The 17,357-nt window shown below is 45.1% G+C and overlaps 1 protein-coding gene across 3 annotated transcripts; it reads left to right on the forward strand.

Annotated features, from left to right (window-relative positions):
* Positions 1–4,387: 4,387 nt before the first annotated feature.
* ZDHHC16 (zDHHC palmitoyltransferase 16) lies at positions 4,388–16,780 on the forward strand. 3 transcript variants are annotated; one of them, XM_072130880.1, is made up of 11 exons: positions 4,388–4,558; positions 7,189–7,420; positions 7,505–7,699; positions 8,809–8,897; positions 9,357–9,385; positions 9,793–9,926; positions 11,030–11,077; positions 12,321–12,406; positions 13,049–13,172; positions 13,909–13,979; positions 15,078–16,779. In XM_072130880.1, exons 2-11 carry the CDS (start codon positions 7,205–7,207, stop codon positions 15,190–15,192), a joined length of 1,107 nt encoding a protein of 368 aa, XP_071986981.1. In that variant the 5' UTR covers positions 4,388–4,558; positions 7,189–7,204; the 3' UTR covers positions 15,193–16,779. The 3 variants fall into 3 exon arrangements, with proteins under 3 accessions (XP_071986981.1, XP_071986982.1, XP_071986983.1); XM_072130881.1 differs by lacking the exon at positions 11,030–11,077 and having other exon boundaries at positions 15,078–16,780; XM_072130882.1 differs by lacking the exon at positions 4,388–4,558 and having other exon boundaries at positions 7,197–7,420; positions 15,078–16,780.
* Positions 16,781–17,357: the final 577 nt, after the last annotated feature.

Raw genomic sequence — 17,357 nt, forward strand, 5'->3', positions numbered from 1 at the left:
GCACCACATTGTGGTTCAGCCAATAAGCAAATATGTTGTTTTTTCTTTTTTTTTTTTTCTTAAACTTGACTTTTTTGGGCTAAGGGGTTAAACTGCTCCTGCGTTTTAATAAGATAAAGATGACATTTTTGTTTCCTATGAAAACCATTCTTTTAGATTTTTTTTTTTTTTCTTTTGTCTTCTGAACTCTTTAATTATTTAAAGGGGTAGTCTCTTTAATAGTGATCTTCTATCCTTAAATTAGGTGATCTATGTTAAAGGGCATCTACCACCAGGATGGAAGACTGTATGCAAATGAGCCTGAGGGATATGCTATGGAGCCCCTCAGGCTCATTTGCATACCGTCTTTCATCCTGGTGCAGTGACGATCCGACCCCTGTCACCCCCACCAGATGGCTGTAGACTCCTTACTGAGCACAGTGCTCTCTAATTTATAGTGGCTGTGCTGGATATTGCAGCTCATCCTCTTCAATGGGTCTGAGCTGAAAACCGCTAATACCTATGGACCTGAGATCACTTCCCTGTAAAAACACGGGTTGGAGCTAATGGTGTGGGTGCAGAGACTCTACAGAGTACAGCAGAGACTACAGTATCTGTAATGGCGTCTCTATATACTGTTATACATTGTGATTTTCCATGGTGCGTTTTATTAAAAATGTGTTGAATATACAGTCTGTCCAATGTTTGCTGACAAAGTACATTTTTCTCACTAATTCCATATCTTGATAGGGGTCGGAGGAAGTCTTTCTCCTAGTTCTCTGTATAGGTACAGTTTAAAATAATTCAGATGCCTTTTCTAAGCATTTGCATGATATAATTGTGTGTTATATTTTACCTTGCATCCTTACATAATCCTCTGTGTAGTCCCAGGGGTTGGGCTTTGTTTTGGATGCATTTCAAAAAACATGTGACTTGTCTGTTCTGCCGACTCCTCAGCTCTCAGGCCCCACATTCGTGCTCCTTTACACCTCCTCCCTCTCCCACTGATGTCAGATCACCAGTCTGCACAGGAGCAGGAAGGAGTAGCTGTACTGGAGCACAAAGGTGGGGCCCGAGAGCTGAGGAGTCTGCAGAACAGACAAGTCACATGTTTTTTTAAATGTATCCAAAGCCCAGCCCCTGGGACTACACAGAGGATTCTGTAAGGATGCAAGGTCAGTTATAACACACAATTATATTGTAATGCAAATGCTTTGAGAAAGCAGAAAGACATATTTGCAATGGGCTTCTGTAACCTGTGTTTAGTGAAAATGAGGTCCCTGGTGACAGGTTCCCTTTAAGGTGTAAGTTCCCCCTAGTAGCGGCTCCAGACAGTCGGGGTTTAATAATAATAATTCCTTTATTTATATAGCGCACACAAATTACGCAGCGCTGCATAGAGCTTGTCATATCAGTCCCTGTCCCCAATCTAATCAGCCTACCAGTATGTTTTGGAGTATGGGAGGAAACCAGAGGACCCGGAGGAAACCCACGCAAACACGGAGAGAACATACAGACTCTTTGCAGATGTTGGCCTGGGTTTTTGTACTGGATAAAATTGTTGAATTATCATGATTTTTCTCATGGCTCCATAGATAAAATAATATTTTGAGCTGCAGAATAATTTTATTAAAATTAATTCAGGAACAATTTAAAGGGGTTGTCCACTCACAGCATATAATTGTTATTGTTTGTGTAAGTTGAGAAAAAGTTTCCAATATACAGTCATGGCCATAAGTTTTGAGAATGATACAAATGTAAATTTTTACAAAGTCTACAGCATCAGGTTTTACATTTACTCCAGAATGTTATAAAGAGGGATCAGCTTAACAGCAATTAATTGCAAAGTCAATATTTGCCTAGAAAGTGAACTTTTTCCCCCAAAACACATTTCAACTTCATTGCAGGCGTCTTAAAAGAAGCAGCTAACATGGTGTCAGTGATGTCTCCCAGCACCCATCAGCACTGATGCTGATGTCACATGACAGATTGATCTCCAGCCCTGTCCTCATCAGCACCTGTGGGTGCGGGTGCTGATGAGGACAGGGCTGGAGATCAATCTGTCATGATTAAGTAAGAATCACACCATTGGACAATTTAAAAGGAGGCTGGTGCTTGGCATCATTGTTTCTCCTCTGTTAACCATGGTTATCTCTAAAGAAACACGTGCAGTCATCATTGCACTACACAAAACCGGCCGCACAGGTAAGAGTATCGCAGCGAGAAAGATTGCACCTCAGTCACCAATCTATCGCATCATCAAGGAATTCAAGGAGAGAGGATCCATTGTTACCAAAAAGGCTCCAGGGGCCTAAGAAGGACCAGCAAGCGCCAGGACATCTCTTACAAGTGTTTCAGCTTGGGGATGGGGCTCCCAGCAGTGCAGAGCTCAGGAATGGCAGCAGCAGGTGTGAGGCATCTGCACGCACTGTGACACTGCGGAGACTCCTGGAGCAAGGCCTGGTGTCCAGGAGGGCAGCAAAGAAGCCGCTTCTCTCCAGAAACCATCAGGGACAGACTGATATTCTGCACAAGGTGCAGGGAGTGGGCGGCTGAGGACTGGGGGAAAGTCATTGCTCTGATGAATCCCCTTTCCGATTGTTTGGTACATCTGGAAAACAACTTGTTGGGAGAAGACAAGGTGAGCGATGCCCCCAGTCCTGTCTCCTGCACCTGTAAAGCCTCCGGCAGCCATTCATGTGTGGGGCGGCTTCTCAGCCAAGGGAATCGGCCTAAAACACCTCCATGAATAAAGAATGGACCAGAATGTCCTCCAGGAGCCACTTCTCTCAACCCCTCCAGGAGCAGATGGTGATGAGCAATGCCTCCTCCAGCATGATGGAGCACCTGCCATAAAGGGGAGAACTAAATGGCTCCGGGAACAGAACACAGAGATTCTGGGTCCATGGCCTGGAAACTCCCCGGATCTTATCCCATTGAGAACTTGTGGTCAATCATCAGGAGACGCGGGACAAACAAAACCAACACATTGTGACAGAATGCAGCAGTGATAGTGCAGGAATGGACGGCGATCAGTCAGGATCGGGTGCAGGAGGTGAGGGAGAGCTGCCAGGGAGAATTGCAGAGGTCCTGAAGAAGAAGGAGAGGTCCTGCAGATACTGACTCGCTGCAGTAACTCCTCCTACCTGACAATAAAAGCTTCTGCTCCCCATAATATGATTGCACTTGTATCTCTGTATGTGATAAACATCTGACAAACCAGAGGGACACATCATGTGACAATAGAAGATTTGTGTCATTCTCAGGACTTATGGCCATGACTGTACTTTCTGTATCAATTCCTCATGGGTTTCTAGATCTCTGCTTGCTGTTATTCTATGTTACGTCTGGTAGATGGGAATCTGTCTGTGAGATGTCACACAGGTGCACGGTCCGTTATATCACACGTCTCTGATTACCGTCTGTGATAATAACGGCTCGTGCACCTGTGTCCATCACAGACCAAGGACAAATTTCTATCCACTGGATGTAAATATAGAAGCTTCATATAACCGGACAGCAAGCAGAGATCTAGAAAACAGTGAGTAATGGATACAGAAAGTATATTTGGGAAATTGTAGAACTTTTTCTTACCTTACACCCATAATATCAATTATTTGCTTAAAGTGGACAATTCCTTTAAGCTCCCCGATTGCTGCTGCTGGCATAGAAGGGGCTTCTCATGGGTAATAAATGTAATTTGGGGCAGATGTGACTGTGGCTGAATTATAAAAAATATGATGAAATTATAGAAGACCCTTCATAATGTCGGGTTTATGTCTCCAGCCCAGCGATATCACCTCCTTACCCTCCATGTACATGCATGCTTGGCTCAGGCTGTGCTATCTCTATAGCTAGAGGGCTGGGCAGAGCTGGGGGTGGCTCTGGTGATGGCTTCTCCTTCATGTACATGCACGCTGGGCTCCGGCTATGCTATCTCTACAGCTAGAGGACGGGACAGTGCTGGAGGCGGCTCTGGTGATGGCTCCTCCTTCATGTACATGCACGCTGGGCTCCGGCTATGCTATCTCTACAGCTAGAGGGCTGGGCAGAGCTGGAGGCGGCTCTGGTGATGGCTCCTCCTTCATGTACATGCACGCTTGGCTCAGGCTGTGCTATCTCTATAGCTAGAGGGCGGGACAGAGCTGGAGGCGGCTCTTGTGATGGCTCCTCCTTCATGTACATGCACGCCGGGCTCCGGCTGTGCTATCTCTATAGCTATAGAGGGCGGGACAGAGCTGGGGGCGGCTCTGGTGATGGCTCCTCCTTCATGTACATGCACGCCGGGCTCCGGCTATGCTATCTCTATAGCTAGAGGGCGGGACAGAGCGGGGCGGCTCTGGTGATGGCTCCTCCTCCTAGCCTTCCCCCTTCCCTCTCCTCCTTCCATGCGATTGTTGTCACATGATCAGTCGCGTCATCACTCGTCCTGCCGCGGCTCCTGTGTGTGGTGCGCATGCTCCGTGGGGATGGCTCCGGCAGATGCGGGCTGAGCGCTGTGACATCCGGTTACTGCGGGTCCCCGGGAGCCGGGATGGAGGAGGGAGACCGGGAACACACGGACTGACACTGCCGGCGGGTGAGGAGACAGCACCGGGACATTATATGGGCGCAGGTGTAATGGATAGTGACACAGTGTTACATTGTATCATGTGTCTCATACCTCTCATTGTTATATACATAATGTACTAAATGTGTCTCATACCTGTATATGAACTGTATATGTCTGTGTATTGTGTGTATTGTACACTGTAATGTGTTTATTGTATGAGGCTCATATCTCTTATTATTATTATTTGTATTGTTTGTGTCTTATACCTGTGATTGTTATGTATTGTAATTTGTGTCTCATAGTTGTATGAACTGTATATGTCTCTTATATGGTGTGTATGTGTGTACAATATTATATCAATGAATGAGAGAGAAATCACCCACAATAAATGATACAATAAAAAAATTATTAAATATAGTATATTTAAAAATGCACCTGAAGTATATTCAAGGAGAGGAACACAATACAGGCAGTTCCCGGGTTACTTACAAGATTTATTGTAGGTTTGTTCTTAAGTTGAATTTGTATGCAAGTCGGAACTGTATATTTTATAATTGTAATCCCAGCCAGAATTTATTTTTTTTTTTTGGTTTCTGTGACAATTGGATTTTAAAAATGTTGGGTTGTCATAAGAACCAGGATTAATAATAAAGCTTCATTACAGACACCTTTTATAACACCTACAGCTGATTTATTGTAGCCTAGGACTATAGTACAGTGAATTGCCAAAATCCACAGGTCCGTTTGTAACTAGGGGTCGTATGTAAGTTGGGTGTTCTTAAGTAGGGGACTGCCTGTATTAGGACATTCCTCGCAGCATAAATAGAGAAGATGGGCAGTAAGCAGCATACAAAGGGTTACCCACAGAACTAATATCCAGTGGGCCCTAAAGTGCAGGAATATGTATATGTCTACGTAAGTATATGCCAAAAAGTGCCAGAAGGTACAACCACAGCCTACAACACCCAAGGACAACAATTGTATATTACAACTAAAATGTAAAAAGTATAGACGCAGCTGATTGTGTACACACTGCGCGGCGTCCTCTCCGAAAAGTGGTTCAACCACACTGGTTTTTTTAAATGAGTTGTGATTGGGGCTCGAGAATGCAGCCGAAACCTAGATCATGGGGAGAATGGATTTTTTTTTTCATTTTGCGCCTCCTTGGGTGCATTCTAGTATTTTTTTGCACCGGGGTGTTAAGTTCACCAGTGTGTGTCTTACATTGGTTACACTGCATCTTTGTAAGACAGATCTATTCTTTGAACTTCGCCTAATTCACTCTCCATTTTTCAGAAAATTACAACTTTTTAGGTGCAATTTTCTACCTCCCCAGGAATACTCCGATTACAGCTCCACTCAAACTTTGCCAATGGAGCCTGCAATTGTCTGATAATCAGGGGGAGACCATATAGACACATGTATCATAGGCAACCAGAGCCAAAGCCACAGACTAAAAACATGAGCCCCCTAAATACATCCATCGGAATGAACACATAATGTATAATATGTGGAAATGGAATTGTCATCTTTGGAGAAGGGACGAGTATCAATAATTGGGAAAACCCTTTTCCCAATCTCATGTAATGAACATAAAGGGAGGAGAAGCTGCTCAGTCTGTGTAAGCGGATGCTCGGGAGTAGGTGTTGCATTCTTATTGTAGGTCCATAATAACATTATTAGTTATGGAAACTTTTCCTATACATTGATAATTAAAGGAAATCTACCGTTTGCTTTCATGCATTGTGAACTAAAATACCTTGAGAATGCTGTAGCTACAGTGATGCAGAAACATATCTTGTTTAATCCCTGAATTGAGTGGTTTTGCTGAAATAACAATGATAACATTATGATAATGAGGCCCTGTCGCTCATTTACATATTTAAAAAAAAAAAATCTCCAAAGTCAGGTAAATATGACTCCTCTTCCCTCATTTTCACATGAGATGAGTCAAGTTTAGTGGTTGCAGGGGAGTGTCAGTTCAGATGCCTGTATCATCAGTTCTGTAGCACCTAGAAACGTGTCTTTTGTGTCATATTAAAGACAAGAAAATCCTCTTTGAGATCTTCTCAGGCTTTGGCTTTATGATCTACCGAAGCAGAGATACAGGCAGCTAAATACGTAGTTGGAAATGCGAGCGGAAGATCCAGTCCACCGACTATTTTTAAACTGCCTGTATCTCCGCTGCTGTGGTCCACAGATCTGTGAGCTTGACCAGATAAGAAAGATGAGATTCTTATCTTTAATAAGACACAAATCGTGTTTCAAGGATGTTTATTTAGAACTAAAGATCGAGGCTTCTGAAGGGAAACATGCACCTGAAACCACTAAACTTGACTCGTCCCATGGGGGGATGGGAAGAATTATATCTGCTTTAGTTTGGAGGAAATTTGTTTTTATAGGTAAATGGGTGGGATTTCACATAAAAGGGAATTTAGAAAGGACCTAAATTTCATATCCTACCTAATGGGACTAGTAAAGTTGTGCCAAAAATATTTCATGGTTGCTAACTTGTCAACGCAATTTGTATATATCGTTCGTCCTGTGTGTGTGTAATATGAGGAGTAAAGCACTTGTGGTGAGATAGTAGCTCACTTCTAGCTGCTGGGGTCTTTGTACATGTTTCAGCTTCTTTTGATGTGTTTTCTTACCTCCAGGTAATGACCAGTGGGAATGAGAAACGTCCGGCGCCTTTTCTTGAGGTGCCTTCGCCTGGGACACAGAAGGAAATTCACTTACCTGAACTTGGTGACGGACTACCTGCGCTACGGCCGCCTCTGCCTTGTGTCCCTGACCCACAACTCCTTCACTAACAGCGATGTGGTCATCGAGTCTCTGTTTGAGCCGGTGTATTGGTTGGTGGATCACGTGACCAGATGGTTTGGGATTGTAAGTACCTTCCGATTATTTTCTACTTTTGGTGAATTTTGTTGCTTTCTCATCATCATTTTTTTGTATGTTTTTATTATTTAGGTGTTTGTGGCTCTGGTGATCCTCCTGACCAGCTCCATCGTGTTGATCGTCTACATCTGTGTCCTTCCTCTGATCCTTCAGACCTATTCCACCGGCTGGATCTGCTGGCATCTCACCTACGGCCACTGGAATCTCATCCTGATCGTCTTTCACTATTACAAGGCCATTACTACCCCCCCTGGATACCCCCCGCAGGTGCATCACGTGGGACCGGGGCTATGGGATTGGCTCATAAAATAAGACCTTCCACTATCTCTGACCTTCAGGTCTTCACTTCCTATAATTGCTGCACCACATCATGTTCTTTTCCAACCCTCACTCTTTTTTGATCAAACGGTGTCACAGGGGCGGTGCTGGGCTGAATTGGACAAGCTGGCTCCACCCACTTGACAATAGAGAGCCTTATTGCTTGGGAAAGGTGGAAGTTATGGGGTAGATTTCTCCTTATGGTAAAGGCCATGCCCCCCCTCCCCCTTGTCCCGCTGGATACATCAAGGGGCTTAGGCGGGTGGCCAAGCCGCCCGATTAAAATTTTGCGCAAAAACCTGCGAACGAATGCTTGTAGGTTTTTAAAAAGTACACAGGATTGTCCCGAGCCGGGCCCATGCTGGGGAGGTAGTGTAATACATGCGGTCCCCTACTTAAGAACACCCAACTTACAGACGACGCCTAGTTAGAAATGGACCTCTGGATATTGTTAAATTACTGTACTTTATCCTTAGGCTACAATAATCAGCTATAATAGTTATTAGATGTGCCTGCAATGAAGCTTTATTATTTAACCTGGTTCTAATGACAATCTAACATTTTTAAAATCTAATTGAAACAGAGACCAAAAAAATTATTAAAATTATATTACTGCCGCGCACAAGAATTTCCAATTATTTCACTGCTTCTTCATCCCAAAAACTAGCGCAGAAGCAGCGATAAATTCCCCCCTATGCGTCGTAGTTGTACTACAATGAGTGGAGCTGTAGCTGGTGGAGGTGATGACCAGTGGGGTTGTCTGGCCTTAGGGAAGGCCATCAATAAGTAGTCCAACACGAGGCACCGGCATTCGGAGCAGTAACAGGACCCGTGTGTGTGCCGCTTCCAATTTCTTTGATCTTTTGGTCGTATTGCCTGACAGCAGCTCCGTCCCTTGCGTGTGAATATCTAACCCAGCCACTAGGCAATTTACTATGCTTTTTTATGGTTATTATATGCATTTTGTATTTTTCTGTTCTATTGCTAAAATAATTCTATAGCATTTATAGTTCTATAACCATTCTGTGTATATTTATTTTTTTGTGTGTGTGTTTTAGGCACAGAAGAACACTCCATCGGTGTCAGTATGCCGGAAGTGCATTGCGCCAAAGCCTGCTCGGACGCATCACTGTAGCATCTGTAACAGGTGCGCTGCTAGTACCTCTATATTAGCTTTTTATAGATTAACTGCTTTTTAGTTGCTGTAAATCTTTCAAATTGTAATTAAGGGAGACCCCTGACCTACCCCTTAGATGGAGCGGCTGCTCTGTTGCTATCAGCCCTTGAACCCTTTGCTAATAACAATTCCGTCTTGGGCTGTAAACCATCTAGAATCTTGGTTCTGGTGCAGTTTAAAAGCTGAGATTGATTCCCTCTTCTTCCTGTATCTTTCAAAACTTGAATGTCTTGTTTTGTAACCCTTGGCATGTTTAAAGACTAAAATGTGTTAATAGGGGCTCTAGAGTCCGCTAGACGTTATTAAAGTACTCTGGTGGGTGTATGGGATCCGTCCTTGCAAAAGAAAGGGTTAATGCCACATTTTTGGTTCTAGTGGTTGCTGAAGTTGTGAGTAGTTATATTACATACCATGATTTTCTTTTTACAGGTGCATCTTGAAAATGGATCACCATTGCCGTATCCTTCGTTTATAGACTTCGAAGGCGACATGTAGTGTGAGGCTACAGTTATCAGTTACTAGGGGACTACAACACTCATCATCACAGGCGCAGATGGATAACTGTTCGGCTCCCTCACTCAGGGCCCCTCCCCCCTCCTAAGAATAATACACCACTAGTAAACATATAGACAACCCCTTTAAGCTACAGGTTAATCAGAATCCTTTCAGCATTGTAATGGCGGTCATGTTGCACCAAATTTCCCCTAAACCGGCAGTTTTTGGGGAAATCCATAGGCAGCTCCTCCTACGGCTTAGAAAATATTATGAATACCAGTGAGAAGTCCCTGACCTTGTCTCTTTAATCCCTCTGATGATTTCTGTTCTCCTGTGTGTGATACATTATTCTTTAATGTTGCCCTTGAAGCCTGGCTGAATAACTGTGTGGGACACTACAACCACCGCTACTTCTTTTCCTTCTGCCTCTTCATGACCCTGGGTTGTATCTACTGTAGCATCAGCAGCCGCGTCATGTTCCGGGAAGCCTATGCAGCCATCGAGGTGAGATCCGGGACCTTCATGTGGCACAATATCAATTATTAAAGGGGTTTTCTGCGTCTTGTATATCAGTGGCCTATCCAATGTCTGATCTCCCGAAGGTCAACCAAACCAGGGATCTGATGTTGATGACCTTTTTCTATGGAGTTTTTCATTAATATAGAAGTTTAGTAACCTCTCTGACGAGATGCGCTGGGTGTAGATAGTGGAGTGAAACCCCTGACTTACAGACACCCACATGGCGGCCAGTTACAGACCTCTGTGGCCTCTGATGAAGCTTTCTGGATGCTAATAATTTACTGAACATTGGCCCAAGGCTGCTGTAATAAACAGTCACCAAGGAGTCACCAAAAGTCTCTGCATTGAGGCTTTACTGTTAATCCTTGTTCCAAAAATAATGAAGATCCTATTGTCACAAGGATGAAAAGATACTTTGTGTGGATTTACACTTAGTAAAAGAATACCTGTTCCGACTTACATATAAGTTCAACTTGAGAACAAACCTACAGAACTTCCCTTGTATGTAACCCGGGAACTGTGCACAGGGCACTGGACTCATGTTGCAGCAGTGGCGCTGTTGTTTGGCTGGCAGAAAGGGAGTCCTAGCATCATATTTCGCTATGATGCAAGGACTCCCGTCCAATGCACTGTGCTCTTTCCAACCACCTGGCTGCTAAGGGAAGTTGCTGTAGATTATACAGTTCTTATGAGGCTATTTTGCTGCCCGTACTCCCCATGTGTATCCTGACCTACAGCTGCTCTTATATGGGGGTAGTTACCCTACATTTGGCAATGTATTGCAAACACATTGAGCCTAAAGGATGACAAAACACGTGCATAAGATACATGTGCTGATAATAAATAATAAAATTACTTTAAAGGGGTTGTCAGAGAGTATTGAAAAATCTATAGGGGTCCTTTGGGGGGAGGGGAGGGGAGGGGTTGTAAAAAATTTTTTTTTTAAATTGCCGCTCAGGGCCCACGAGTCCGGCCGGTTTGCTCAGGGCCCGCGGGGAAGACCCGTCTGTTGACCTCTGGATTGAAGTGTCATTGAATACTTCAGCGTTTTACCTGCAGTTTTGCTCATTTCCCCTATTTCCCTCTAGAAAATGAAGCACCATGAGGCGGAGAGGCTCCAGCTTGCAGGCAATGAGGTGGGCTACCAGCTACCTATGTGTGCGTCCCCCACTAACGCAGCCTCACATTGTGTTACTTACCTGCATGAGTCTTCTCTGGTTCTCATCCTAAGGCGTTACCTGTAGACCGTCCTGTGTCTCCATATTGTCCTCTGTCTCTGCTGTCCCGGTGTAGTCCGCCATGTTGTTGCTGTAAAGGAGTCCTAATATATACTGTCTGTACAATATAAGGCACCTCAAGGATGTAACCCTGTACATACAGACAGTTTCATAAAGATTTGGCGTCATCTGGTGTCAGGAATGTCACTACCTGGTGTTTTGGTCTTCAGTAAAATGGCTGCCACTCCTCTGGTCTTCAGTAAAATGGCTGCCAGTGTGGTGATAGTTACACGGTAAATGCTCAGCAGTGGAGGTTATTATTTTATGGGATCCCAGGGTCGGACAGCAAAGGTCGGTTCATGTTATGTATAATTGTCTTGTCACCCAATTCTCAGTTAGGATGAGATTAGCTAATGACAGTAGTGAAGATGATTATTACAGTCATTACATGCTAAGTGTTCATCAGTATGATATACTTGAGCAGTGTTTGAAATAGTTGGTGAAAATTAAGGACCCCTACTTGTTCTGTATAATGCGGCTCATCCCATAGGTCATAGGTCACAGGTCACACTGTGCAGTAAATGTATGTGCAAGCCTTGCTGTCATGTAACATGTATCCGCCAGGGGAGGCCTGATCAGCAAAACTCTCTTCTTTATACAGCTTCAAGGGATTCTCCAGATTATGAATTGATAAGCTTTAGGGTAGGTGACCTTTGTGAGCTGCAATACCAAGCACAGTCACTGTGCAATTTATGGCGCTGAATACAGACATTGATCCATACCCTACAACTAATCATAGACTTCATGTCAGGCCCCACAGATCAGATTCTGATGGTCTGTCCTATGTATAGATCATCAATGAAATACTGGAGAACCCCTTTAATTGAGACCTCGGCAGCAGCTGTTCAATTGTGCTCCTTGCGCTGGAGGACCCAGCTGTGTAATGCCTCACTTTTCCTGTGGTGGCGCTGCAGCAAAATACAGTTCAGTTCAGCCAAAGATTATAGGTGATCACTGATCCCTTTGACCCGCAAATTGGGGGGCGTCTTATGTATAACGTCACTTGTCTTATCAATGTCTCTTGTGTGTACGTGTTGTTGTCTCCATCCAATCAGCAGCCGCAGTGATAAAACAGAGCGTTTATGTGATTTATTTCTTCCAGACGTACAGCCAGACGCCGCCCCCCGCCTTCTCCTTCCGGGAGCGAGTATTTCACAAGTGCATCATATACCTCTGGGTTCTCTGCAGGTGAGATGTGTGATACTATCATGTTCCATATTTATAGTTTAGATGTTAGTATTGTAATGTATGATGGCCTAAAGGGAACCTGTCATCAGGAGACTCCTTTCTAGCTTCCCCATGGAGTATAGTGTGCACATTACCGAAGTGATTTTATAATAAAACTGGCTTTTTCCCTATAAAAAGAAAAGTTAGATGAAAGTTTACCTTTCTCTCTGCAGAGCAGCGTCCCATGGGAGGGGCCTTAAGAACTTGTCCCACCCCCACCTTCGGAGAAACCGCTCCATCATGAGTCTATTTCAAATTAAAAATCGCCCATATCCCTCCTATTTGAAATAGACTCGTAACAGAGCGGTTTCCCGAGTGTGGGGGCGGGGCCACTTCTTACTGGCCACTCCCATGGGACACTGGACGCTGCTTTGCTGATAGAAGGGTAAACTTTCATGTAACTTTTCTTTTTATCCGAAAATTCCAGTTTTATTATAAAAACACTTTGGCAGTGTGCACACTATTCTCAGAAAAAGGGCTCCTGCTGACAGGTTCCCTTTAAATGTGTGAAGAATTAGGTTCGTGCCTGTAAGAAGGTGGAGACGTGGCGCAGAGTGGAGATGTGGTAACATTGTGGAAGTAAAATGTCTGGTTATTCTGCAGCTCTGTGGCCGTGGCCCTGGGGGCCCTTACGTTGTGGCATGCCATGCTCATCACCCGGGGAGAGACCAGTATAGAGAGACACATCAACAAGAAGGAGAGGAAGAGGCTGCAGGGTAAAGGGAAGGTAAGTGACCTCCGCGCTTTGCTTTCCATACTTGGCTATTTGTATTGAGCATAGCCTGCAGCCCCTCCCTGCAGAGAGAAGACATGATCACCCTTGCTACCTACCTGCATATACTGTGCACGGCCTCCAGCTTCTCCAGTCTATTTACCTTTCATGTTAGGAATGATCTCACCCAGTCCTTAAATGGTTGAAAATAGAGGATTTCCTTAGTTATTCCTCCTGTTTTTCTGTCCGGGCCCGCAGAAGAAGCCGGAGAGGGCGAAACCTAGGTCGGCCGAGGTGCTGTTTTTGCGTCTTTTAACCATTTGTTACGCGTGTTTTTATAAAGAATATGTAAGAATAAAAGCAGTTTTACTCTTTGCCTCGGTGATCCGCACTATTTGTCCACGGATTTCCCAGTGTAGGACCGTCGATTGAGCACGAGAGTGGAGTGAGGTCTTCAATAGGATCCAGCACAGGAGGGAACAGACAGAAAAACAGGAGGAATAACTGAGGAAATCCTCTATTTTCAACCTTTTAAGGACTGAGTGAGATCATTCCTTTAAAACCTGCATATGACGTTTACAGACTGGAGCACTAACATTTTAGAATCTTTGTATAAATTGTTGGCTATGTTTGGAGTGTGCCGGGTTAGTAGCTCCTCTAAGTGTAATCCCCATATTTGAAGACTATTTACCTTTTATAACTTCTCTGTCAGAGAATCGCTAAATGCAGAGAATGTGTTTCCCTTTTCCAGACGTTTCACAATCCTTACAGCTACGGCCGCTTCAGCAACTGGAGGCTTTTCTTTGGCGTGGAAACACAATTGTAAGTCCTTGTGCAATACCATACGGTCAACAGCAGCAGCGTGCACGTACCGTAGTGTGTATGAGCCGAGCAGCAGCAGCAGCGTGCACGTACCGTAGTGTGTATGAGCCGAGCAGCAGCAGAGTGCACGTACCTTAGTGTGTATGAGTCCAGAAGCAGCAGTGTGTATGAGCCCAGAAGCAGCAGCGTGCACGTACCGTAGTGTGTATGAGCCCAGCAGCAGCAGCAGCGTGCACGTACCGTAGTGTGTATGAGCCCAGAAGCAGCAGCGTGCACGTACCTTAGTGTGTATGAGCCCAGCAGCGTGCACGTACCGTAGTGTGTATGAGCCCAGAAGCAGCAGCGTGCACGTATCGTAGTGTGTATGAGCCCAGAAGCAGCAGCGTGCACGTACCGTAGTGTGTATGAGCCGAGCAGCAGCAGCGTGCACGTACCGTAGTGTGTATGAGCCGAGCAGCAGCAGCGTGCACGTACCGTAGTGTGTATGAGCCCAGAAGCAGCAGCGTGCACGTACCGTAGTGTGTATGAGCCCAGAAGCAGCAGCGTGCACGTACCGTAGTGTGTATGAGCCCAGAAGCAGCAGCGTGCACGTACCGTAGTGTGTATGAGCCCAGAAGCAGCAGAGTGCACGTACCGTAGTGTGTATGGGCGCAGCAGCAGCAGAGTGCACGTACCGTAGTGTGTATGGGCGCAGCAGAGTGCACGTACCGTAGTGTGTATGGGCGCAGCAGAGTGCACGTACCGTAGTGTGTATGGGCGCAGCAGCAGCAGAGTGCACGTACCGTAGTGTGTATGGGCGCAGCAGCAGCAGAGTGCACGTACCGTAGTGTGTATGGGCGCAGCAGCAGCAGAGTGCACGTACCGTAGTGTGTATGGGCGCAGCAGCAGCAGAGTGCACGTACCGTAGTGTGTATGGGCGCAGCAGCAGCAGAGTGCACGTACCGTAGTGTGTATGGGCGCAGCAGCAGCAGAGTGCACGTACCGTAGTGTGTATGGGCGCAGCAGCAGCAGCGTGCACATACAACCTCTAGATTTTATGCAAATCCCCCCGTTGATCGCTTGTACAGGTATCATTACATTATGTATTTTCCATCTTAGGCAATGGATCACGCGTGTTATTCTACCGTCTTCCCACGTGGCTTATGGAGACGGCCTGACGTGGAACGCTCCACATTGGATCCCTGCGAAACAGACTTCTGTCCTGGCAATATAAAGATGGTACAATGTATCACCGGGGGCGTGTCTGTCCATGTGACGCTACATAATGAATGTTATAAGATACCACAGGCCGGGGCCGTGCGTTCCTCTGCCATTGTCAAAAAGTATCAGAAAGGATTTTATTTTTCATCTCTTAAAGGGGTTTAGAAAAACATGGCTACTTTCTTGCAAACATAGCACCACTCTAATTTACAGGACATTCCTGGTATTGCAGCAAATTGAGCAGAGCTGTAATACAAGGAGCAACCTGCAGGCAGATGTGGGGCAGATTCCTGAATCTGTCCTCTAATAACCAAAGTAATATATTAGCTGCCTGGGAGAATGTGTAACAGCCCTTTATTATCTTTATTTCTCAATTTTACCCCATAACAGAACAAAACCCACTTGATTAATAGTGATGCATATTTAGGACTTGCCCAAAAAAAACAAAACTTTTTTTTTTCTGATCCAGAAATTCTGCTAAAACTGCATTTGTTTCCTCAATGGATAAAGATAATATGGGAATTGCACTCCATGGGATGATCTGCTATATTTGTAGTGATAAGAAGGCACCACTTTAAGGGAAGGTATAGGAATAAAATGACCAAATCAAGTTTTAGTTTAATAATTTACATTTTTTTTCAATATTTATTTTCTATATTCTCTCTAAACATTCAGCCTCACACTATCTTGGCCCTTCCTGTTCTGTAGAGATCAGGTCTCCTCCCTGTGCATAGGGAATGGCAGCCTCTCTGTAATATTAACGTAAAGCTTAAAGGACAACAACCACCAGGATGAAGGACTGTATGCAAATGAGCCTGCGGGGCTCCAGGCTCAATAGGTGTTGGTGGTGCCTGGAGCCCCTCAGGCTCATTTGCATACAGTTGTAGATGTCCTTTTAAAGGATCAAAGCCAATTCATTGAATAATACAGGGTGCAGGGCCTGGAGGGATGAGCAGGACTCATTCTCATTGGGGCAGATTTACTTACCCGGTCCATTCGCGATCCAGCGGCGCGTTCTCTGCGGTGGATTCGGGTCCGGCCGGGATTTATTAAGGCAGGTCCTCCGCCGTTCACCAGGTGGCGCTGCTGCGCTGAATTTCCCTGCAACGCACTGGAATACACCAAGCCGGGCTGAGTGAAGGTAAGTGCAATTTTCGCAACACATTTGTTTTTTTAAATGCGGCGGTTTTTCTGAATCCGTTGGGTTTTCGTTCGGCCACGCCCCCGATTTCCGTCGTGTGCATGCCTGCGCCACAATCCGATCGCGTGCTCCAAAATCCTGGGGCAATTCAGGGAAAATCGGCGCAAATCGGAAATATTTGGGTAACACGTCGGGAAACCGCGAATTGGGCCCTTAGTAAATGACCCCCATTGTATTTCTAGGACCTGGAGTCCTGCTCCTCCCTGCACAAGGTTTAATCCAATAAATAATCAATGACTGGAGTTTTCCTGTCACCTATAATTGTGTCCAGTGACCTGTTTAAAAAGTGGATTATATATATTCTTATGGTACAGGCTGTTCCATTTTGCTGACAGGTTCCTGGTACTTGTAGTTCCTCTCCTCCTCCTGATCACTGATCCCTGTGGGTGGGGGGGGGGGGGGGGGGCAGATTTAGGTAAATTCCATCATTTTCTCCCATTAGTTGTGTATGATGCTGCGGGTGTGATGATTGTGTAACGTGGCTGTGATTTATTTATTAATGTTCTTCTATATAAACCCGTTTCTAAAAACTTTTTTTTTGCGTTTTCATTCTACGCGTCCGTGAGCTGCACGGTGGAAGGGCTAATCATTGTCTATTGGCATTAGTAATGTACTAAATGGTAAAGTCTACATAGTGTATAAGGTGGGCAAATACCTTGTATACTCAAGTATAAGCCTAGTTTTTCAGCACAAAAAATGTGCTGAAAAACCCCAAACTCGGCTTATACTCGAGTCAAAAAAATAAATATATCTAAACTCACCTTTCCGGTGACCCCTTTATATCTTCTGTGTGATCTGTCTGGCAGCGGCGGCAGGCTATATACACTGGGGCAGATCCTGGCTGGCTATATACACTGGGGCAGATCCTGGCTGGCTATATACACTGGGGCAGATCCTGGCTGGCTATATACACTGGGGCAGATCCTGGCTGGCTATATACACTGGGGCAGATCCTGGCTGGCTATATACACTGGGGC

The sequence above is a fragment of the Engystomops pustulosus genome, chromosome 11, assembly GCF_040894005.1.
Source record: "Engystomops pustulosus chromosome 11, aEngPut4.maternal, whole genome shotgun sequence".
In the NCBI taxonomy this organism is placed as follows: domain Eukaryota; kingdom Metazoa; phylum Chordata; class Amphibia; order Anura; family Leptodactylidae; genus Engystomops; species Engystomops pustulosus.